Consider the following 16,475-nt stretch of genomic DNA (forward strand, 5'->3'; position numbering starts at 1 on the left):
TTACTGTTGCTCATCATTTTGTCCAGGTGCAGGACAACTGGCTTCATACTTTTTCTTCAAGCCTTTCAAATATATACGCAAACTGTCTGGATCCAATCGAGAATTTCTGGCAGTCTGAACCAATCTCATTGCTAAATGGTATACAGCTCTCTGTTTCATCATCTCAGGAGTGCTCTTCTGCCTGTGCTGTTCTTAAGAACATACGCATGCATTAAAATATGAAATTAATTCTGTTCTATTATTAAAATACTAATATTAGCTATTTTCCAGCCTATTTCTGATCTCCTGATTCTTGGTTTGTACACTAACATTACATCCAATACTCCTTAACCCTAAGGACTGCTTTGTGTTGTCACCTAATGGTGACCTTCAGTATAATCTTTTACAACTAGTTCCAGAAATAGAAATTTTAATGAAATCTAGTTTCATAAAACCATAGGCAGTGCTTATCCTATATCCTTTCAGAAACTGAAAATATATTTGAGTTTTATACAAACTGTGAATTACAGTATTATAAATTTTTGCTACATACCAAGATTTGTTTTGCAATATGATTTGTGATTTCCTTTGCATCCAAAATTACAGATGATGGTAGGGAGGAAACTTCTGCAGCTTTTAATCCTAAACATATAAAACACAAATTAGGATTTTTGATGTAATTTTTTTCCTACCTTCCACACTATGTCTGCCAGAATTAACCTAGCCTATTTTTTAAAGGGTGAAGTTTTACTCTTTATTAAAATAATTTTGATATACATTTTCTCTTTGTGTCTCTTTTTTTTTTTCTTTTTTTAAAAATAAACAAATATGGTTTTGAGAATTACAAAATAAAATGTCTACTTTGTTGTAATGCTACCTCTAAGATGCACTTCCACATGAAGTTACTGCTGGTAATACTGTAATTGGGCAGGATGAAACACATTAGGGGTTAAAGGAAAAAAATGGCACAGTGGCATTAACAGCTTTCTCTGTTTAGTTTTTTAATTTGGTAGGCTGGAAAATACTGAGGTTGTGCTAAATGCGTTCTCCATTAAATCCAGACATCCAGTGGACATGGATGTCATGTTCCAACTTCTACTCTGTTGCCAGTAGCCAAACTGCCAGATAGTCAGGGTAAGAAAGAGATGTAAAATATATTTTTCTGCCCTAACATGATTTTTTTTACTTTTTCCTTTGCCTGTGGCCCTGGCTGTTCTGAGGAAATTCTGTGCTTCATCGGGTGCTTTAATACTGTAGGGTTAAAAACAAAAAAGGGTCAAGAAGAGCCCTTGCACTCTTTCTTAGAATGTAACTTTGCTCAAGTAAGGTAAAGCCAAAACACCAACGCTGAGTTACTAAAGGTCTCCTGTTCTCTGAGAATACTCTCTAAACATACGATTATTCTGAGTTAGTCATGGTGTAGCATCTGAAATTGAGCTTGTGCTGCCAAAGGTAAAGAAACTTATTCTCAAATTCTGATAAAGAAATGTTTTAAGTACAGTTAATTGAAACTTGGCTGGAATAATTTGTAGTCTTCAGTTACCATTAGCTTGCAAAAGTCATGTGTAGCTAATTTCCTATTGATTAAATGTCACCTAAATGAAGGATCCAACTTCAGAATCTAGTATTTGGAAACATACGGATTTCTGTAACTCTTTAAAATATGTAGTTATGGGATACTGTCACTCACTTATTTCTTTATCGACCCATAATCCGCCAATCTGTACAGTCTTCAGTATGATTTATTCTAAAGTTAAAAGAGAAGTAAACCCGCTTTCCTGAGAACACTGATGCTCTAGTGGAACCTCTCAAAATAGCCTTAGGCTGATACACAGTAAAATTCCTGTCTTTTTTAAAGAAACTTGATTCCTTTTTGCTAATCAAAAAGGGCCAATCTGCTATTTAACAGATACATCATTACTTATGACAGACACATAAGAGTTTTACATAACACAAACCTCAGCATTCACAGCTTTAAGTCTCTCCAGAACTTTCACTCGCTTCCACAAGCAGAGATTAAATCAAGTACTGTGTGCTCAGAATGGCTCATCTCATTCAAAGAGAGGTGAATCAAGTAGCTACCGACATTACTAAAATGTTTTTTTCACTATGAAATTTCATGTAAGTAAGTTCTTCATACTACCCAAACTACTATCTCATTACATGGTTACTTAAAACACACAAGTATTTGGAGCATATTACAGATCTGTAGTTGTTACTCTATGACAGAGATACAAACTCAGCAGAAATTTGTCAGCAGAAAAATATTGTTAGATTCCTAATAACTGAAATAGTATCTTCTGTAATCTTTACTAAGTTAAAGTCATAGCGGAATCCATTACCATAGTTCTTTTCCTCTGTATATCCTTTAGAGAGTGTATAAGTGTAAGCAATTTTCTCCTTATTTCCAGCACTGCTTCTCACATGTTGCACTTCAAAATGGTAATTTTCCACATTGGGATATAAAGCATCTATATGACACAGTTCTAGGAAATGTGTGGCAAACAACGTAAAAGCCTAAATAAGGAAACAAGAAAGAAAATTTAGCTTGGAAATGATCCTGAAATAAATTACAATAAATAAGAAAAATTAAATGATCTCCTAGATGTCCAGGTTTTCCTCCAAAACATGGAAAAGCTGTCTTTAAATTACTAAAGCAAATTAAAATCTTTAAGCGATGAGTTCTACCACTGGCAAGGATATCTCTTCCAACTGGGGATTCTCCCATTCCTTTCTCAATAGAAGGAAAAGAGTATCAGAAGTTAATAGGAAATCCATAATGCTTACAAAATTTGACTAGGGTTAATTTGAATGATTGTCAAATTGTTGCCTTAATACTCTCAAGGAATGTTTTGCCAAAAGTACCAGCTACAGAAAATATCTGAGCTTTTCAAACCAAACCGCAAAAGTACTCTGAACAAACTCTGGTGAGAAACTGAACACCTACGCGCTTACTTCAAAAAGCTGACAACAACCTGAGGTTGATCACGTATCTAGTAATAGAGGTGAAACTTCCAACCCATCTAAAACCATCTTCCACTTTTCTAAACAAGCCTCTGACCTGTGTGACCAATTTGTAAGTTGTGTGGAACTACCACTGTACTTTGGAAAGATAACAGCCAGGTAGAGAGGTTCACCTTTAACATTCCAGCATACAAAGCTGTACTAAGCAAAACTAAAGAGACTGGGTTATTCTCTGTCGAGACAGAAATGCAAGCTTGCAAGCAAGCTGGAAAGAGATGGTGACCAGTGTACTGGTTTTGGCTGGGATAGAGTTAATTTTCTTCATAGTAGGTTGTATGGGGCTATGTTTTGGATTTGTGACCAAAACTATGTTGATAACACATCCATGTTCCAGTTGTTGCTGAGCAGTGCTTGAACAGCATCAAGGCCTTTTCCGCTTCTCGCCCCACCCCACCAGCGAGCAGGCTGGGGGTGCACAAGAAGCTGGGAGGGGACACAGCCGGGACAGCTGACCCCAACTGACCAAAGGGCTATTCCATACCATATGACGTCATGCTCAGCATATAAAGCTGGGGGAAGAAGAAGGAAAGGGAGGACATTCGGAGTGATGGCGTTTGTCTTTCCAAGTAACCGTTACGCATGATGAGCCCTGCTTTCCTGGAGATGGCTGAACACCTGCCTACTGATGGGAAGTAGTGAATGAATTCCTTGGTTTGCTTTGCCTGTGTGCGCAGCTTTTGCTTTACCTATTAAACTGTCTTTATCTCAACCCACGAGTTTTTGCACTTTTACCCTTCCGACTCTCTCCCCCATCCCACTGTGGCTGGGTGGTGTTTAGCTGCCTACTGGGGTTAAATTACAACCAGTGAACAGAAGTGCAGTTTATGTCAGCATTTTTTCTCTATCACTGTAATTCTTACTATTCACTAGTTATGAAAAATATCATATTTAGGCAAGAAATCTCTACAAAACTGAAGTTAAATTATGAAAAAAATACTATATTTACTTTCAGCATGACAAAATAATTATAAGGTTTAATTTTTTTTCAAAACAATTACCTTTAAATTCAACAGATATTCACAGGCAGCATAACAAATGCCAATACCTTCTTCAGCACTGGTACCTCTGCCAAGTTCATCAATTATGATGAGTGATTTGTCATTAGCATTTTGTATGATGTATGTTATCTAGGAAAATATTTAATGTGTTATCATTCCTATAAATGCATTTTTTAAAAACCCTAAGAGGAATACTGCTGCTAATGGGAATACTTTGTGTTATTCAGATGAAACTTAATGCAGAAATTTAAAAAGATCTTGTCAGATCCACAAATTTTAGCTTTTCACAGATTTCAAATAGCTGTCAATTCTAATCAAGCAAAGACTCATACTACAGCACTCTCTTTTCCATTGAACATATCAATTTCCCTCAAAATCATCAGTTTGGGAGAGGGAATTGAGAGGGCTTAGGCTCCTAGAAATAATCATTTAAGGTCTAAGAAATAACAAAACGTTGAAAGTACTGTCCAACAGAGCACTGATTTTTACTTGTATTGGGATATCTTTTTTTTTTTAAATATGCCCGGTTTTCTGTGGTTTATCATCAAAGTAACAGATGAAAGCTGAATTTTTGACTACTTTTCAAAGTACACTCTTTCAGTGGAAATATACTAGTACAATTTCTATTAGCTTAACAGTAAAAATGGGCCTTGGACCCTGGATTAGCTATGTTTAATACCTCTTTCATTTCTTTCATGAATGTTGATGCATTTGTTTCTATATCATCATCCATACCTATTCTGGTAAAAATCTGCTCTGCGATTCGAAAAGAACAATACTCTGCTGGGACATAAGAACCTACAAAACAAGTAAAATACAAGTTTTCTCATATCAGTGTGACAAATGCCAATTTGCCTCAATATGTCAGCGGGGAAAAAAAAACTCCAGTTTTACACTTGGTCTTTATGCACTGTAGAGAATATATCTTATTCTATAAAGTTTCATAAGATTATGTTTACTATTACTTTATAGGAAAAAATTATTATATAGATACCATAACTAAAGAAGCTTATCAGTAAAACATTAAGAAATCATATGCCTGAAGCTGTGTGTCAGTCTAAAAGGATGCAAAAGAGAGAATAAACACTAGGATTAATTTACATTTCTGTAGCCATTGAGTTACTAATCCCAAGAAATCTTAGCTTCCCAAAACCAAGATTATATTGCCTTTATCAGACTTTGAGGCTTATTAGTTTTATTGAATAGAAAAGAACAGGAAACCTGCCAAAAGACTTTACAGTCTCCTTTATTCATATTTAACTCATGTTTTTGAGAGCAATTCCTGAAAAACTTGCAGTTGTTCAGGACTGGACCCACAAACACATGGTGGACAAATTTTATTCTCCACTGCTAAGTAGTTTCATTCTAGTAGAGTCAGGGTCAGCCTATTAAGGTCTTTCTCCTGTGCTACCAGCGTTACCTTTATCTTTAAGGTAAAAATCATGAGGAATTCCTGAGTATAGGGATAAGTCTCAGTTAGACTTTAGAAATATTTGTTTTACTTCTATAATTTTAGTGATAGAACCTTACAGTATTTATTACTACTTTTATTTGAAATAGTTGATTATTTATCTATTAATTCTACTTGGCTGTAAGCATGTTTCTCTACATAACTGAGGTATGCTCAAGTTCATCTATTCCTTTTGGATGACTAACATATATGTAGCCCGACAGGCATACTGCAAGGACACTCGCTATCAATCTAGCATGAGGTGCTAGACTGGGTTAAGGTGCTCCAAAGAACTGAAGCATATAACTGTGCTTCTCCTAAAGACAGACTGGGGAGGCTTCCAGATACACAGACGGGGCCCCATAAGTTTCCAATGGCAGACCCAAAACCTTGCAGTGGCCTCTGTTAGTGACACAAGAGCTGGTAGGAGCAAACAGACTAAAAATTACCTGTTACTATTTAGACAGAATCTTATTGCAGAAGCCAAATCATTCAACTTCATAAATATTTTTAACTAAAAAACAATAAATGTGCTGCAGAAGATTTACTAATACAGTAGACTCTTACTCACCAATCTGTGCCATAATTTGACAGAGAGCAATCTGTTTTAGGTATGTTGATTTTCCACTCATATTTGGTCCCGTAATAATGACAAAATTGTTACCCTCTGTCAGATATGTGTTGTTAGACACAGGTTTTTCCATAGCTATCTTTTCAAGAATGGGATGCCATCCCTGCTTGATCGCTAAAGTATCTGTAAATTCTGGACGAACTAAATGAGAAAAAGGATATAAAACATTGCAGAGTTAGTATGGAAACCTTTACATTATTAAACTAGTGCATTTTCAAATAAAGTAATTCTTGCAGAGCATCAGCACAACGCTGGCAAGGATAGACCAGAGACACTCACTTAAAGCCTACTGAGATCCAGAAAAATAAATGACATGGGCTTAGCAATTGGAGAACCAGACAAAACAGCTTGGATGTTCTCCAACAGGAGGGTCTTCATCTGGCCCATGATGGAATCAAAAAAGAAACGTACCATAATCAGAAAGAGTGCAGGCATGGGCAAATGAAAGCAGCATATCCAGCATTGACACAATGTCAGACAGCTTGTACAGGCAATGAATGTGTTCATAGATCTCGTTCAGTAGTTTACACACTATTCTGAAATAAGACACTGATTTAGTTGTTGCACAGTACATACTGTCCCTTTATACAACTTACAGAAATAAAGCAAGTTAATAAAGTTCATACTGCATACATTAGGATGGGAGGTTACTCCTAACATGCAATCATCTCTGCCAGATGCAAGCGAATGTATAAATTTCTTTGAAGCAAATTAAGATCTTATACCATCATCTCAGATCAAATTCTGCTATCAGACACAGGACACATAGCTCAAATACCAACAGCTCATAAGAAAGCTTCACAAAGAGAATGAACTAAAAATATAGCTATGGAATCAAGTATGTTTTATTAACACAACAAATGTGACTCTAATTCCCTTAGGCCTTCAGGTTAATAAAAACTCCACATGGTTTCTAGAAAGAATTTCCATAAAATTGACATGCAACATTACACTTAGTAAGTCTTCTGAAATAGCAGAGCAACATGACATGCAGCAAGGACAAAATACAGAAACAGATGGTACTACTGTAAATGCAAGGAACTGATTAAAAGTCACGATTCTGCATTACAAAACTATACACGTTCATTGTGTCATTTTGTGTAGATAATTCACCCATAAACATTTAATAAATATGATGGCCACCCTTATTAATAAACACCTATATGTTTGTAATCACATTTAATACAATACGCATTTTGTGGGTTTTTTTGTCTCAGGAAGTACACTTGATCAGTGTTGCTTTGGATTATTTCTGTAAGTAGCCATAACTTAACAGAAAGATAGCTTTAAGAAAACATGTAATTAGCTGTTAATTGGACAAAATAGATGTAGTCAGCAAATATTAAATAGTTTTAAATGGTCTTACAAGTAGGTCATATGATATATTTCTCTCAGGGACTCCTGACATCTTTCATTCATTTTTATTAAATCTGCTGAAGTGAAGCTATATGTGTTTTTCATTTTAGTGATCTACAGGGAATTCAAACCAACAATAAGAACTTGCCACATTATCAGAAACAAAAACAATTTATACAAAGCAAACTGGAAACAATACAGGGGAGAAAAGTGGAAAAAACAATGCCTGGTTTCATTGTTCCCATATAAATTTTTATGAAAAATCCATATAAGAGAATGCAGTTATCAGCAAGACATACAAATTTATATTTACACACAACATAATTGCATGTAATTGCACATTTCTGACTATATTAAGTATAACTAGAAATAGAGCAGTTATAAAAACATACTAATTATACCTTCATTTACTTCTAGATATCTTCACTGAAATTATTTTAATTGTTGCTTAAATTACTGTATGTGTCTTTTAATAATGTATTATACCTTTTTATATACATTAAATATACAAACATATTATGAAAAAACATATCTCGTACAGATACCTTTGTAAATTCAGAAGGAAGTTGGCCATTGGGTAATGTTGAACAATCAACATTCATCTGGATAAAAAATCCACGAGCAGAGCTGAAACTTGTTTTCATTGGTAGGTTGTACTTTTCTGCAAGTTGTGTTATCATACCTACATACCACAAATAAAGATTTGAGTCAAATTACATACATTCATGTGCATACACAGACATACATGTTTGTGTTGGTACAAAGATGCATACTGTTAATGTGATTTATAGGCGTTGAATGTGTCAGGTAAGTAACAAGACAAAAAGGCCTTTAAGTAACATATTAATGTAACAAATCTGGCTGCATAAAGCTATTGGGAAAAAATTCCAGTGGAGAATCAGATAAATTCATGTGTTCTTTAAAGACAATTCATGCATTTGACCAACTCCCAGGCGGGCCTAACTATGGAAAGGAAAGTTTGCTCAAGCACTTAGCGTCAGTGTCTAATCAGGAGACAGAATATGAACTGTAGACTAGGGACTCTCAGTTTTTAAGCAGTTCATGATTCTGAGCAATCTTCTTTCCCCAGACTGAGGGTAATGCTTTACATTTGTAATCCCCCCTTAAATCTACTTTGTTCCTAGCTGAGAAGATACCATATGTGGGAAATTGTTAGATGACAGAGGAATACTGCAAAGAGGGTAATAGTGTGGCACTCCTGTGAGAAGAAAGGATGAAGTTACTTAGTGGTGTTTCCCTGCTGCTCATTGCTCTAAGCTTGCCCACTCTCATGTTCCAACCGCTCACCATGTAGACTAACAACTGAGGACACTCTGGATATAGAATCATAGAATGGTTGGGGTTGGAAGGGACCTTTAAAGATCATCTAGTCCAACCCCCCTGCCATGGGCAGGGACATCTTTCACTAGATCAGCTTGCTCAAAGCCCCATCCAACCTGGCCTTGAACACAGAGAGAACCTTGAAATAAGAAGCTCACAACATACGACAGATGCTAAAGTTTCTGGTGATCTTTTAAGTTTCCAATTATACAGTAAACTAAGAAGATGGTCCTTTAGCTAGAAATCAACATTTTATACTAAAAAAAGGAGATCCATTTCAGAAGATATTTTTTTTTCTTCTGTTTTGACTTAATGAGAAACAGGAAGGTTACTAAAGCACAGTAACAGACATTATGCTAAAATTCCTTTTGTTTGTATTTTCCAACTCTTAATAGCTTGGCTAAAAAGTAGTCCACAGATAGACCATGACTCCTTAAAATATAAAGAACAAAGAACTCAGATATTTTAATTCAAGAAGCTAAAACAAAGATTTACATGTTTTATGCAGAATGTTTTAGTTGGAATTGTTCTGTTACATTACTTTAACTTTTTCAGATCTTTCAGAAGATAAGGAGCAACAGTTTTAAATACAGGAATCACAATATAATTGTTCAACTTCATTAAAATAAAACTGAGTTTTTATCTACAAAAGGAGAATCTCAATATGTATCTCAAAAGTACTTCAGTTACTTATCAGTGACAACCAGTTTATACTAATACTAAATACTTTTTACATATGAGGTTATAATACATATGACTACATGGCTTCTATATGCCAGGTGCAATGTACTTTGAACTCCAAATAAATAAAAATCTTGCTTTAGAAATACCTGCTATGTCATCAACAATCTCTGTGTATGTTCTACGAGCTATGTCAAGGAATTCATTGATGTTAGGCTTAACAGCATAGCATTTCTGGGTCCTCATACTCAGACATCCTTTTGTGTACCTTGTATCGTCATTAATTACAGTTGTAATCTTTTCAAGTATAATTCCAAATCTGCAATATTAGTTGTATTGCTAATTAGCTACATAATACTTTATTATTTTTATTTGCAATATCACCCCAAAATTACAAATAAGAGTATTACAAATAACTGAAGCAAATTATCTACTGTTAAAACCAAACACTAAATTTCATGTCTATTTTTGCCTCAGAATGAAGTATGACTATACCCAAGTCTGACCAAAGATGTCATACAAATCCTTGGGGGACATAAATTATTTCTCAAATAGACAGGCAACAGTTGAATTTTGCATTATTATGGGGACTCTAGGAAACCACTACTTCTGTCTTTTCAGAATTATTTCTAATGGAGTGCAGTTCATCAGCAATTGCAGTATCACAGCTAACTTTCTGTTTTGCTTTTTCCCCTGCATTTGTTTGTTAGTTGAAAATTAGAATTTTTGACAGTTAAAATCAGCTTTTAGGCAAAAGAATTGAGCTATACCTGTAACTACAAATAAGCACAGATGCAACATCTTTAATCTTACAGACATTTTTAAGATGAGAGTTTCTAACATACCAGCTAAAGTATTATGATAGATACCTTGTATCTTCAAGAGAATTGTAATAAGCCTTTAGCAGTGGTGTGTTACAGCTTCTTAAAGCAGCCTGTTGATGATTAAAACATGAACATGAACAGTTACTTCTTTTTGTAGCCCTTTTAAAAGACTGAAAGTTCATAGATTCACTGAGGCTTATTAGGAGCTGCATACACAGCTTACGGAATCTGAGCAGGAGTTTCAGTTAAATATTTGTTAGAAAATCAATTATTCAGGTAATGGTAGGAATCTAGTTCTTAAGAATATTAGACTCAAATGCATATTTTCAATTGGCTTAAGAATAACGGACTATGTTGGCAATATTGTGTTCAGTAAGATATAATTTTTTTTTTTTTTTTGGACCTGATGATCCTTATTGGTCCCTTCCAACTTGAGATATTCTATATTCTAAGAAATTTAACAAACTGCACTGTATAAAAGTAAGAACAAAACAGTCTGTACTTTATAAAAAAAAAAAGACAGAGACGGCTTACTTTTAGAGGCTCCACAAGTTCTAGAGTATGCTTCAAGTAGATTAAATTAGTTATTTTTGATTCAGCAGTTTTAACCTGTTGAAAAATTTTACAAATATTGGAGGTGTTTGTATGTCTGCTCTATAGAAGCTCTACATAGCTTGTAGGCTCTTTAAAAGTGAATACATTATGCATTGCAATTAACAAGCATAGCCCTTTTCATAAATGCTGTTAATCACAACATAACCCAATTTAGTTGACTTATCTTTGGTTAATGTATTTATATCCTTAAACATCTGCCCATGTAATTAAAAAAAAATCCAATAAATGTTTAAAAATTTTGCTTACAATAATGACTGCTCTTCAAAATGTTTTGTCCACATACACATTCTACCTTGTTTTGTATGCCCCATTAACATTTATGATAAAGAATTTTACTGCTGATATTAAGGCATAGCATATGCAGTACCTATGCACTGTGTGAGAAGATTTTAAGAAACCAACATAGATAAGCACATTGTTTCGTTCCAAACAAAATCTAGTGTCAGTTTTCAACATGAACACAGGAGTATGACCCCATGTGAAATCTTTTCTCGTTCGTATATAGTAACTCTACTCTTGTGGTAGAGGGCGTCTCTTGCCTTACCTTACCTCCTATATAAAGCTGTTTTCTGTAAAAGATAGGACTAAACAATGCTAAATGTATGAACAGAAGAATCATAATCTGCAAATAAATATGGGGTCTAAGTCCCTTGATGGAATCAGACATCAAAAGGACAGATATGGTAATACGTGAAGAGTTGGTATCTCATAATGGAATGTACCTTTGCTAAAATAGTTCTTATAGGAACTTTAACTGAACTGGTGTTAAAAGTGGATCTTTGTACATGCTGCACTTTAGGGTCAAAGGGAGAAAATGAATGAATACAACCATAGTTGATACCTCTTCTATATAATGTTACTTCTTTATGATTCATTAATGACTAAAATGCAAGCCTACCCTTTACAGCATCTGAAATTAGTTTGTCCACAGTCACTCTCATAGGTGAAGAATGATGATTCAGAGAAGTGGTTGACTTAGTTTTTGTGCTTGAGACACAAGTCCTACAGATTTAAGCGCTATGTCAGTGGATCAGCCCTAGTTTAACTTTTGTATTTCCTGGAAGTTCATTTAAACCAAAAAAACTGGTACCTTCTCCCTCTAAGAGAAGGAATCAACCTGTCACATGCCTGGAACTTCATCAGGCACAGAATCTGTTGAATTTGTTCTTCAGATGGGTGATCAAGTAATCCAGAGCAGGTGATCATCATTTCCACCAGAAGATGGATGCTGATCCAACTTCTAAGGATCCTTCATGATTGAGACAAAATAGTCTTTTAAGGAAATCCGTTTTTTGTTTTTTTGTCCAGATACCTTTAATTTGCTTATATATGCAGATTTCATAAGAGGAAGTACTTGATTTTACCAATGACATGATTTTTGAAGTAACACATCTCAGCAAGATTGTCAGTTGATGGTCATCTTAGGATGAGAGCACGCTCATGTTGAACATACCACTCATACTTCTAGTGATTGAAAGTGTAGGCTTTTCAGATGAGCAGCTCATCTGTTGACTGGTGGAACATTTTGCAATGAAAATTTTTATGCAGAGTGGAAGTGGAACATACTGAATGTGTTAATCTAGCATTTGATAAAAGCAACTGAGTTAGCACTTGAATGAACATGTCTGTTGCATGAATAGTAAGCTCTGCTATATTGGAGGCAGTCAAGATTTAAAACACTGCAGTTAGAAGTTTGGTGTACATGGTCCTATGCATACATAAAGGCATCCAGTCTGACAGTTTTAGTCATACAGCTGATCTTTCATTTATGTTACAGATCTCTACAAGGAAAGCTGAGAGGAATAAACGTTCAGCTTTTTGGATACGTGATTAAAGAGATTTATCTGCATTCATTACAGTCCTGCTGGAGTCTGTACCTGATTTCTTTAACTGGCATTAGACAAGTCATTTATCTAAGCAGGTAAGTGAGCATGTGAGAAGACACCGAGAAGTGAAAGAGTTGTAAGTATCTATGATGCTGGCATACCAGCATCAACACAGGCAAGCATAAGCCTCAAAAGCATTGGCAGAAATATCCTACTCAAGTACAGTAGGCAAATGTAACTTATAATGGAATGGTTACAACATGCTTAGTAGAAAAAAGTTGAGGTGCAGTTATCTCAAGCTCACTGTGGTTAACTATCATGGCCTGGTCTCAACCAAGATCCAGTAGTAAGCTACATGTATTTATCCTGTTTTGATATTTGTATTGCATGTGTTAATGTACAGATTGATATACGAGGCAAGGTCTGATAAAAAAAAAAAATTTTTTTCTTTGAAACACTTTAATAGTCACTAGGAGGGAGCGAGCTTTTATATCCCCTTTGGCACTTTTTGTTTTAAAAACTAGTTATGAACAGGAGCTGATCTCCAGTCTAACAAAGACAGACTGGCACGCTGAAGGAAGAGAAACCTTAGTTTAATTAATCACAACTATCTCCTGGTTAAAAACGTTACAGCATGATTTTCAAGGCAAAAGATTAAATCTGCCTCAAGGTCCTAAAAGTCTCCAAAGGGGAAATTTGCTATAAATTCTGAGGAAGAAAGAAGCGTTCTAAGGAACTTGAATCTGAAGGTGTATTCAGTAATTCTCCCAAAGGTGATCTGTGATGGAAGCCTTCTCTGTTGGTCAAGTTCCTGAATGCAATCTAATGGATGCAACATGAGGCATAAGGCACTCGCACAGACTGAAACCATAGCTGCCACTGCCAAATCGATAAGGGATAAAATACCTTCCTGATGGAGCCTTAACATAAGCAGATAAAAGTATTACTTGTCTTTCAACTAAACTATGTTGTTGTAAGCATTTATAGCTTTATTGTTTAGTTATGCTTTTATGGATAAATGCTTTTATCTGCATTTCATTTTGGTCTGCCTTGTAAGATGTGTGATTCAAGGTAACTGGTAAGAGCAGGGCACTCTTTTAATCCATGAGACAGGACCCTGAGAAAACTTAAGAGTAATCAGTTCTCCAATGCATTACTTATTCCTTGCATTCAAAGGTTAACAGAGAAGCATGGGTCAAGTTGACAACTGGATGTAGAAGGGACTTCCGGACAGTATTCATAACCTAGGTATCTCACTGTGTGTGCTTGAGACGTAACGTTCTCTGCTTATGAGAACAGAGAGCGTAAGGGAAAATTCTGTCTCATTTGGTACTGCTTACGCTGTGCAAGTGAGTACATTGTTTTCCGTCAGCTGGTTGTTGTTCAGAGGAAACACAACTCCTGCATGAAAAAGTTGCGCTTAGCTCATACAATGTCTGTGTCTTGGAAACTAACAGGTAAGTCCCATTTCTGGCTTTGTATGTTTACACGATTGACTTAGTAATTGAATACAGATTTATCTGTATTATAAGCACAGCTGAGCAAAGTCAGAGTGCTTCTTAAGAACCTTTTTCAAAATCATTTTTCACGAAATAAAGACTAATTTCTATTGATTTGTATTACATGAAAACTAAGAAATTATTTAATTTCTAGTAAGAAAGATGCTTAATTTTCTTTAGGCTATCAAAAATTGTATTAACCTCCAAAAATGAGAGAGAGAGTAAATTTCTGTTATACACTTTTATGCTGATGTGAAGAAAATTCCTCTCTCTCATCCTAGTACTGTCAAATAGGGTGTACACTTATGAAGAATAAAGGTGGGGAGTGATGAAAAAGTAAACATTTTGGGGAGTCAATTTGCATAAATTGCGATATTGAAGAAAACCCAAATTTTTCTCAGATTCTCCTATGAGAATCTTCTACTGCTGTAAAATAAGATATACGCTCAATCTACAATAACATTATTCCATGTCTTTTTAACGTGAAGGCTTTTTCTTATCATATCATGCATATTTATAGATATCACATTTATATATTGCATGTTATAGCCAGATAACTGATCATCTAAGGTGTGTTTCAAAACATACTGTATCCTGCTTTGGAATTTGTACCAAAACTGAAAGTAGTTGTTCTGTATCCAGGAATTTTGAGATAACTGTAAAACAAAAGTAAACAGATCAGAAACTGAACTCAAATTGTAATAAACTCTATTTTTTTTCAATGCACACTATTACTGATACTTATGCTAATCTTTTTCTTTCATTCTATCTTCACAAATTATTGACCAGGGGAAAAAAACAGGTTAAAAATAACTGCTATCTAAATTATTTTGTCATAGCTATACTTACTATACCTAAGCATGTACTGATTATTGTACAGGTGGACATATATCAATCCAGCAATATTCTTTTTGTTAGACTGAATCATTTCTTTTGTGATAAAGATTAAGATTACATGATCCAACTTCAGGTGGACTAACTCATACTCTGGTATTATTTTTTTTTTTACATTTGTCTGAACCACTATGTTTTATGAAGCAATGGGAAAAAATATGCATACACAACAAGTATTAAATGAGCAATGTCTTTATTTGTTTTAAATGTATACATTATGTATACTTCCAACATAGTGCATATCTAGCCATAAAGAGACAAACTCAAATTCTTCGAAAAAGCTATTGGCTCACTGACTTCTATCCACTTTATCAGACAAACTCACTTTTCTTAGCAAAATACTTGAGAAAAATATCACTATCATAATAAAGATTACTTCAAAAAATTAAGTGTCCACTACATAAGTGTCACCTGACAAATCATTCAAAAAATACTTTTCAAACATACTGAGTCACACTGCATACTTTCATAGATTAGAAAAAATGTTTAAAAAGAAACATAATACTATGTATTAAAAAATAAACTACTACCTGCTTGAAGACCAAAAAAGAGCTCCTCATCCTGGAGTAATTCCTGAACACTGTCCAGTCTCATGTTAATTGTTTCAGCATCAACTAGTGGCTCCAGGATATTGGATCTAAGTCTTCGACTTCCACCTGGAGTTTTAGTGTAATTTAGGACGCCAAAAAGCGTGTGACCATTCCTTTGAAAACAAAATACATGTGAAGGATACGCTCACAAAATAAAGATGGTAAATGTCAAGTAACATTTTCAGGTAAGACCATCCTACAAATTTGAGGCATGCTTTTGGGATGCTTAGCACCTCCCTCCTTGCCATGCATATTACATGAACTACAGCAGTTTAGGAAGTCACGTAATTTAATGTAATTTAATATAATATTAGGCTTCATTATATCATTTTCCAAAGTATAGAAATACATTTGTACTCAGTATTTTTCTCATTTTTTGTAGCAGTATTCCATTCCTACTGCAGTGGTGCAGTTCACATTTTTCCTCTCAATTGAACTAATTAAAAACAAACAAACCCTACAAATTATAATCTGAGATCAAATACTAATCAGCACATTTTCATTAAAATACATTTCTGAAAATGATTTACAATACTTGGAAGTCCAAGAGAGAAATAAGCTTTGATTTTAAAGAACTGACTTACAGTCAATACAGGAGCGAAATAACATGCTTACGATTTATAAATATTGTTTTCATGTTCATGGCTTTTACATGTTACACATCTCACGGTCTCATACTTAAGGACTGATTGTATCTGTTTAAAATAAACAGCCTATAATATTTACATCTAGTACATACCTAAACAGTTTTAGAAACCTGAAACCTT

General features: G+C 34.7%; 1 protein-coding gene across 1 annotated transcript in view; it reads right to left on the reverse strand.

The window, feature by feature from the left end:
* MSH4 (mutS homolog 4) overlaps positions 1-16,475 on the reverse strand; it is a gene marked incomplete at both ends in the record, with an annotated part of 29,084 nt that continues 12,609 nt past the window's right edge. The window contains 14 exons of the mRNA XM_082314299.1: positions 1-186; positions 533-621; positions 2,322-2,496; positions 4,002-4,130; positions 4,681-4,799; positions 6,023-6,223; positions 6,494-6,618; positions 7,449-7,552; positions 7,984-8,120; positions 9,610-9,779; positions 10,330-10,394; positions 10,819-10,893; positions 14,813-14,880; positions 15,649-15,821. Of these exons, the coding sequence (XP_082170425.1) occupies positions 1-186; positions 533-621; positions 2,322-2,496; positions 4,002-4,130; positions 4,681-4,799; positions 6,023-6,223; positions 6,494-6,618; positions 7,449-7,552; positions 7,984-8,120; positions 9,610-9,779; positions 10,330-10,394; positions 10,819-10,893; positions 14,813-14,880; positions 15,649-15,821 (1,816 nt within the window). The remainder of the gene's footprint in view (positions 187-532; positions 622-2,321; positions 2,497-4,001; positions 4,131-4,680; positions 4,800-6,022; positions 6,224-6,493; positions 6,619-7,448; positions 7,553-7,983; positions 8,121-9,609; positions 9,780-10,329; positions 10,395-10,818; positions 10,894-14,812; positions 14,881-15,648; positions 15,822-16,475) is intronic.

Source organism: Platalea leucorodia, assembly GCF_965183815.1.
Source record: "Platalea leucorodia genome assembly, chromosome: 5".
NCBI lineage: Eukaryota > Metazoa > Chordata > Aves > Pelecaniformes > Threskiornithidae > Platalea > Platalea leucorodia.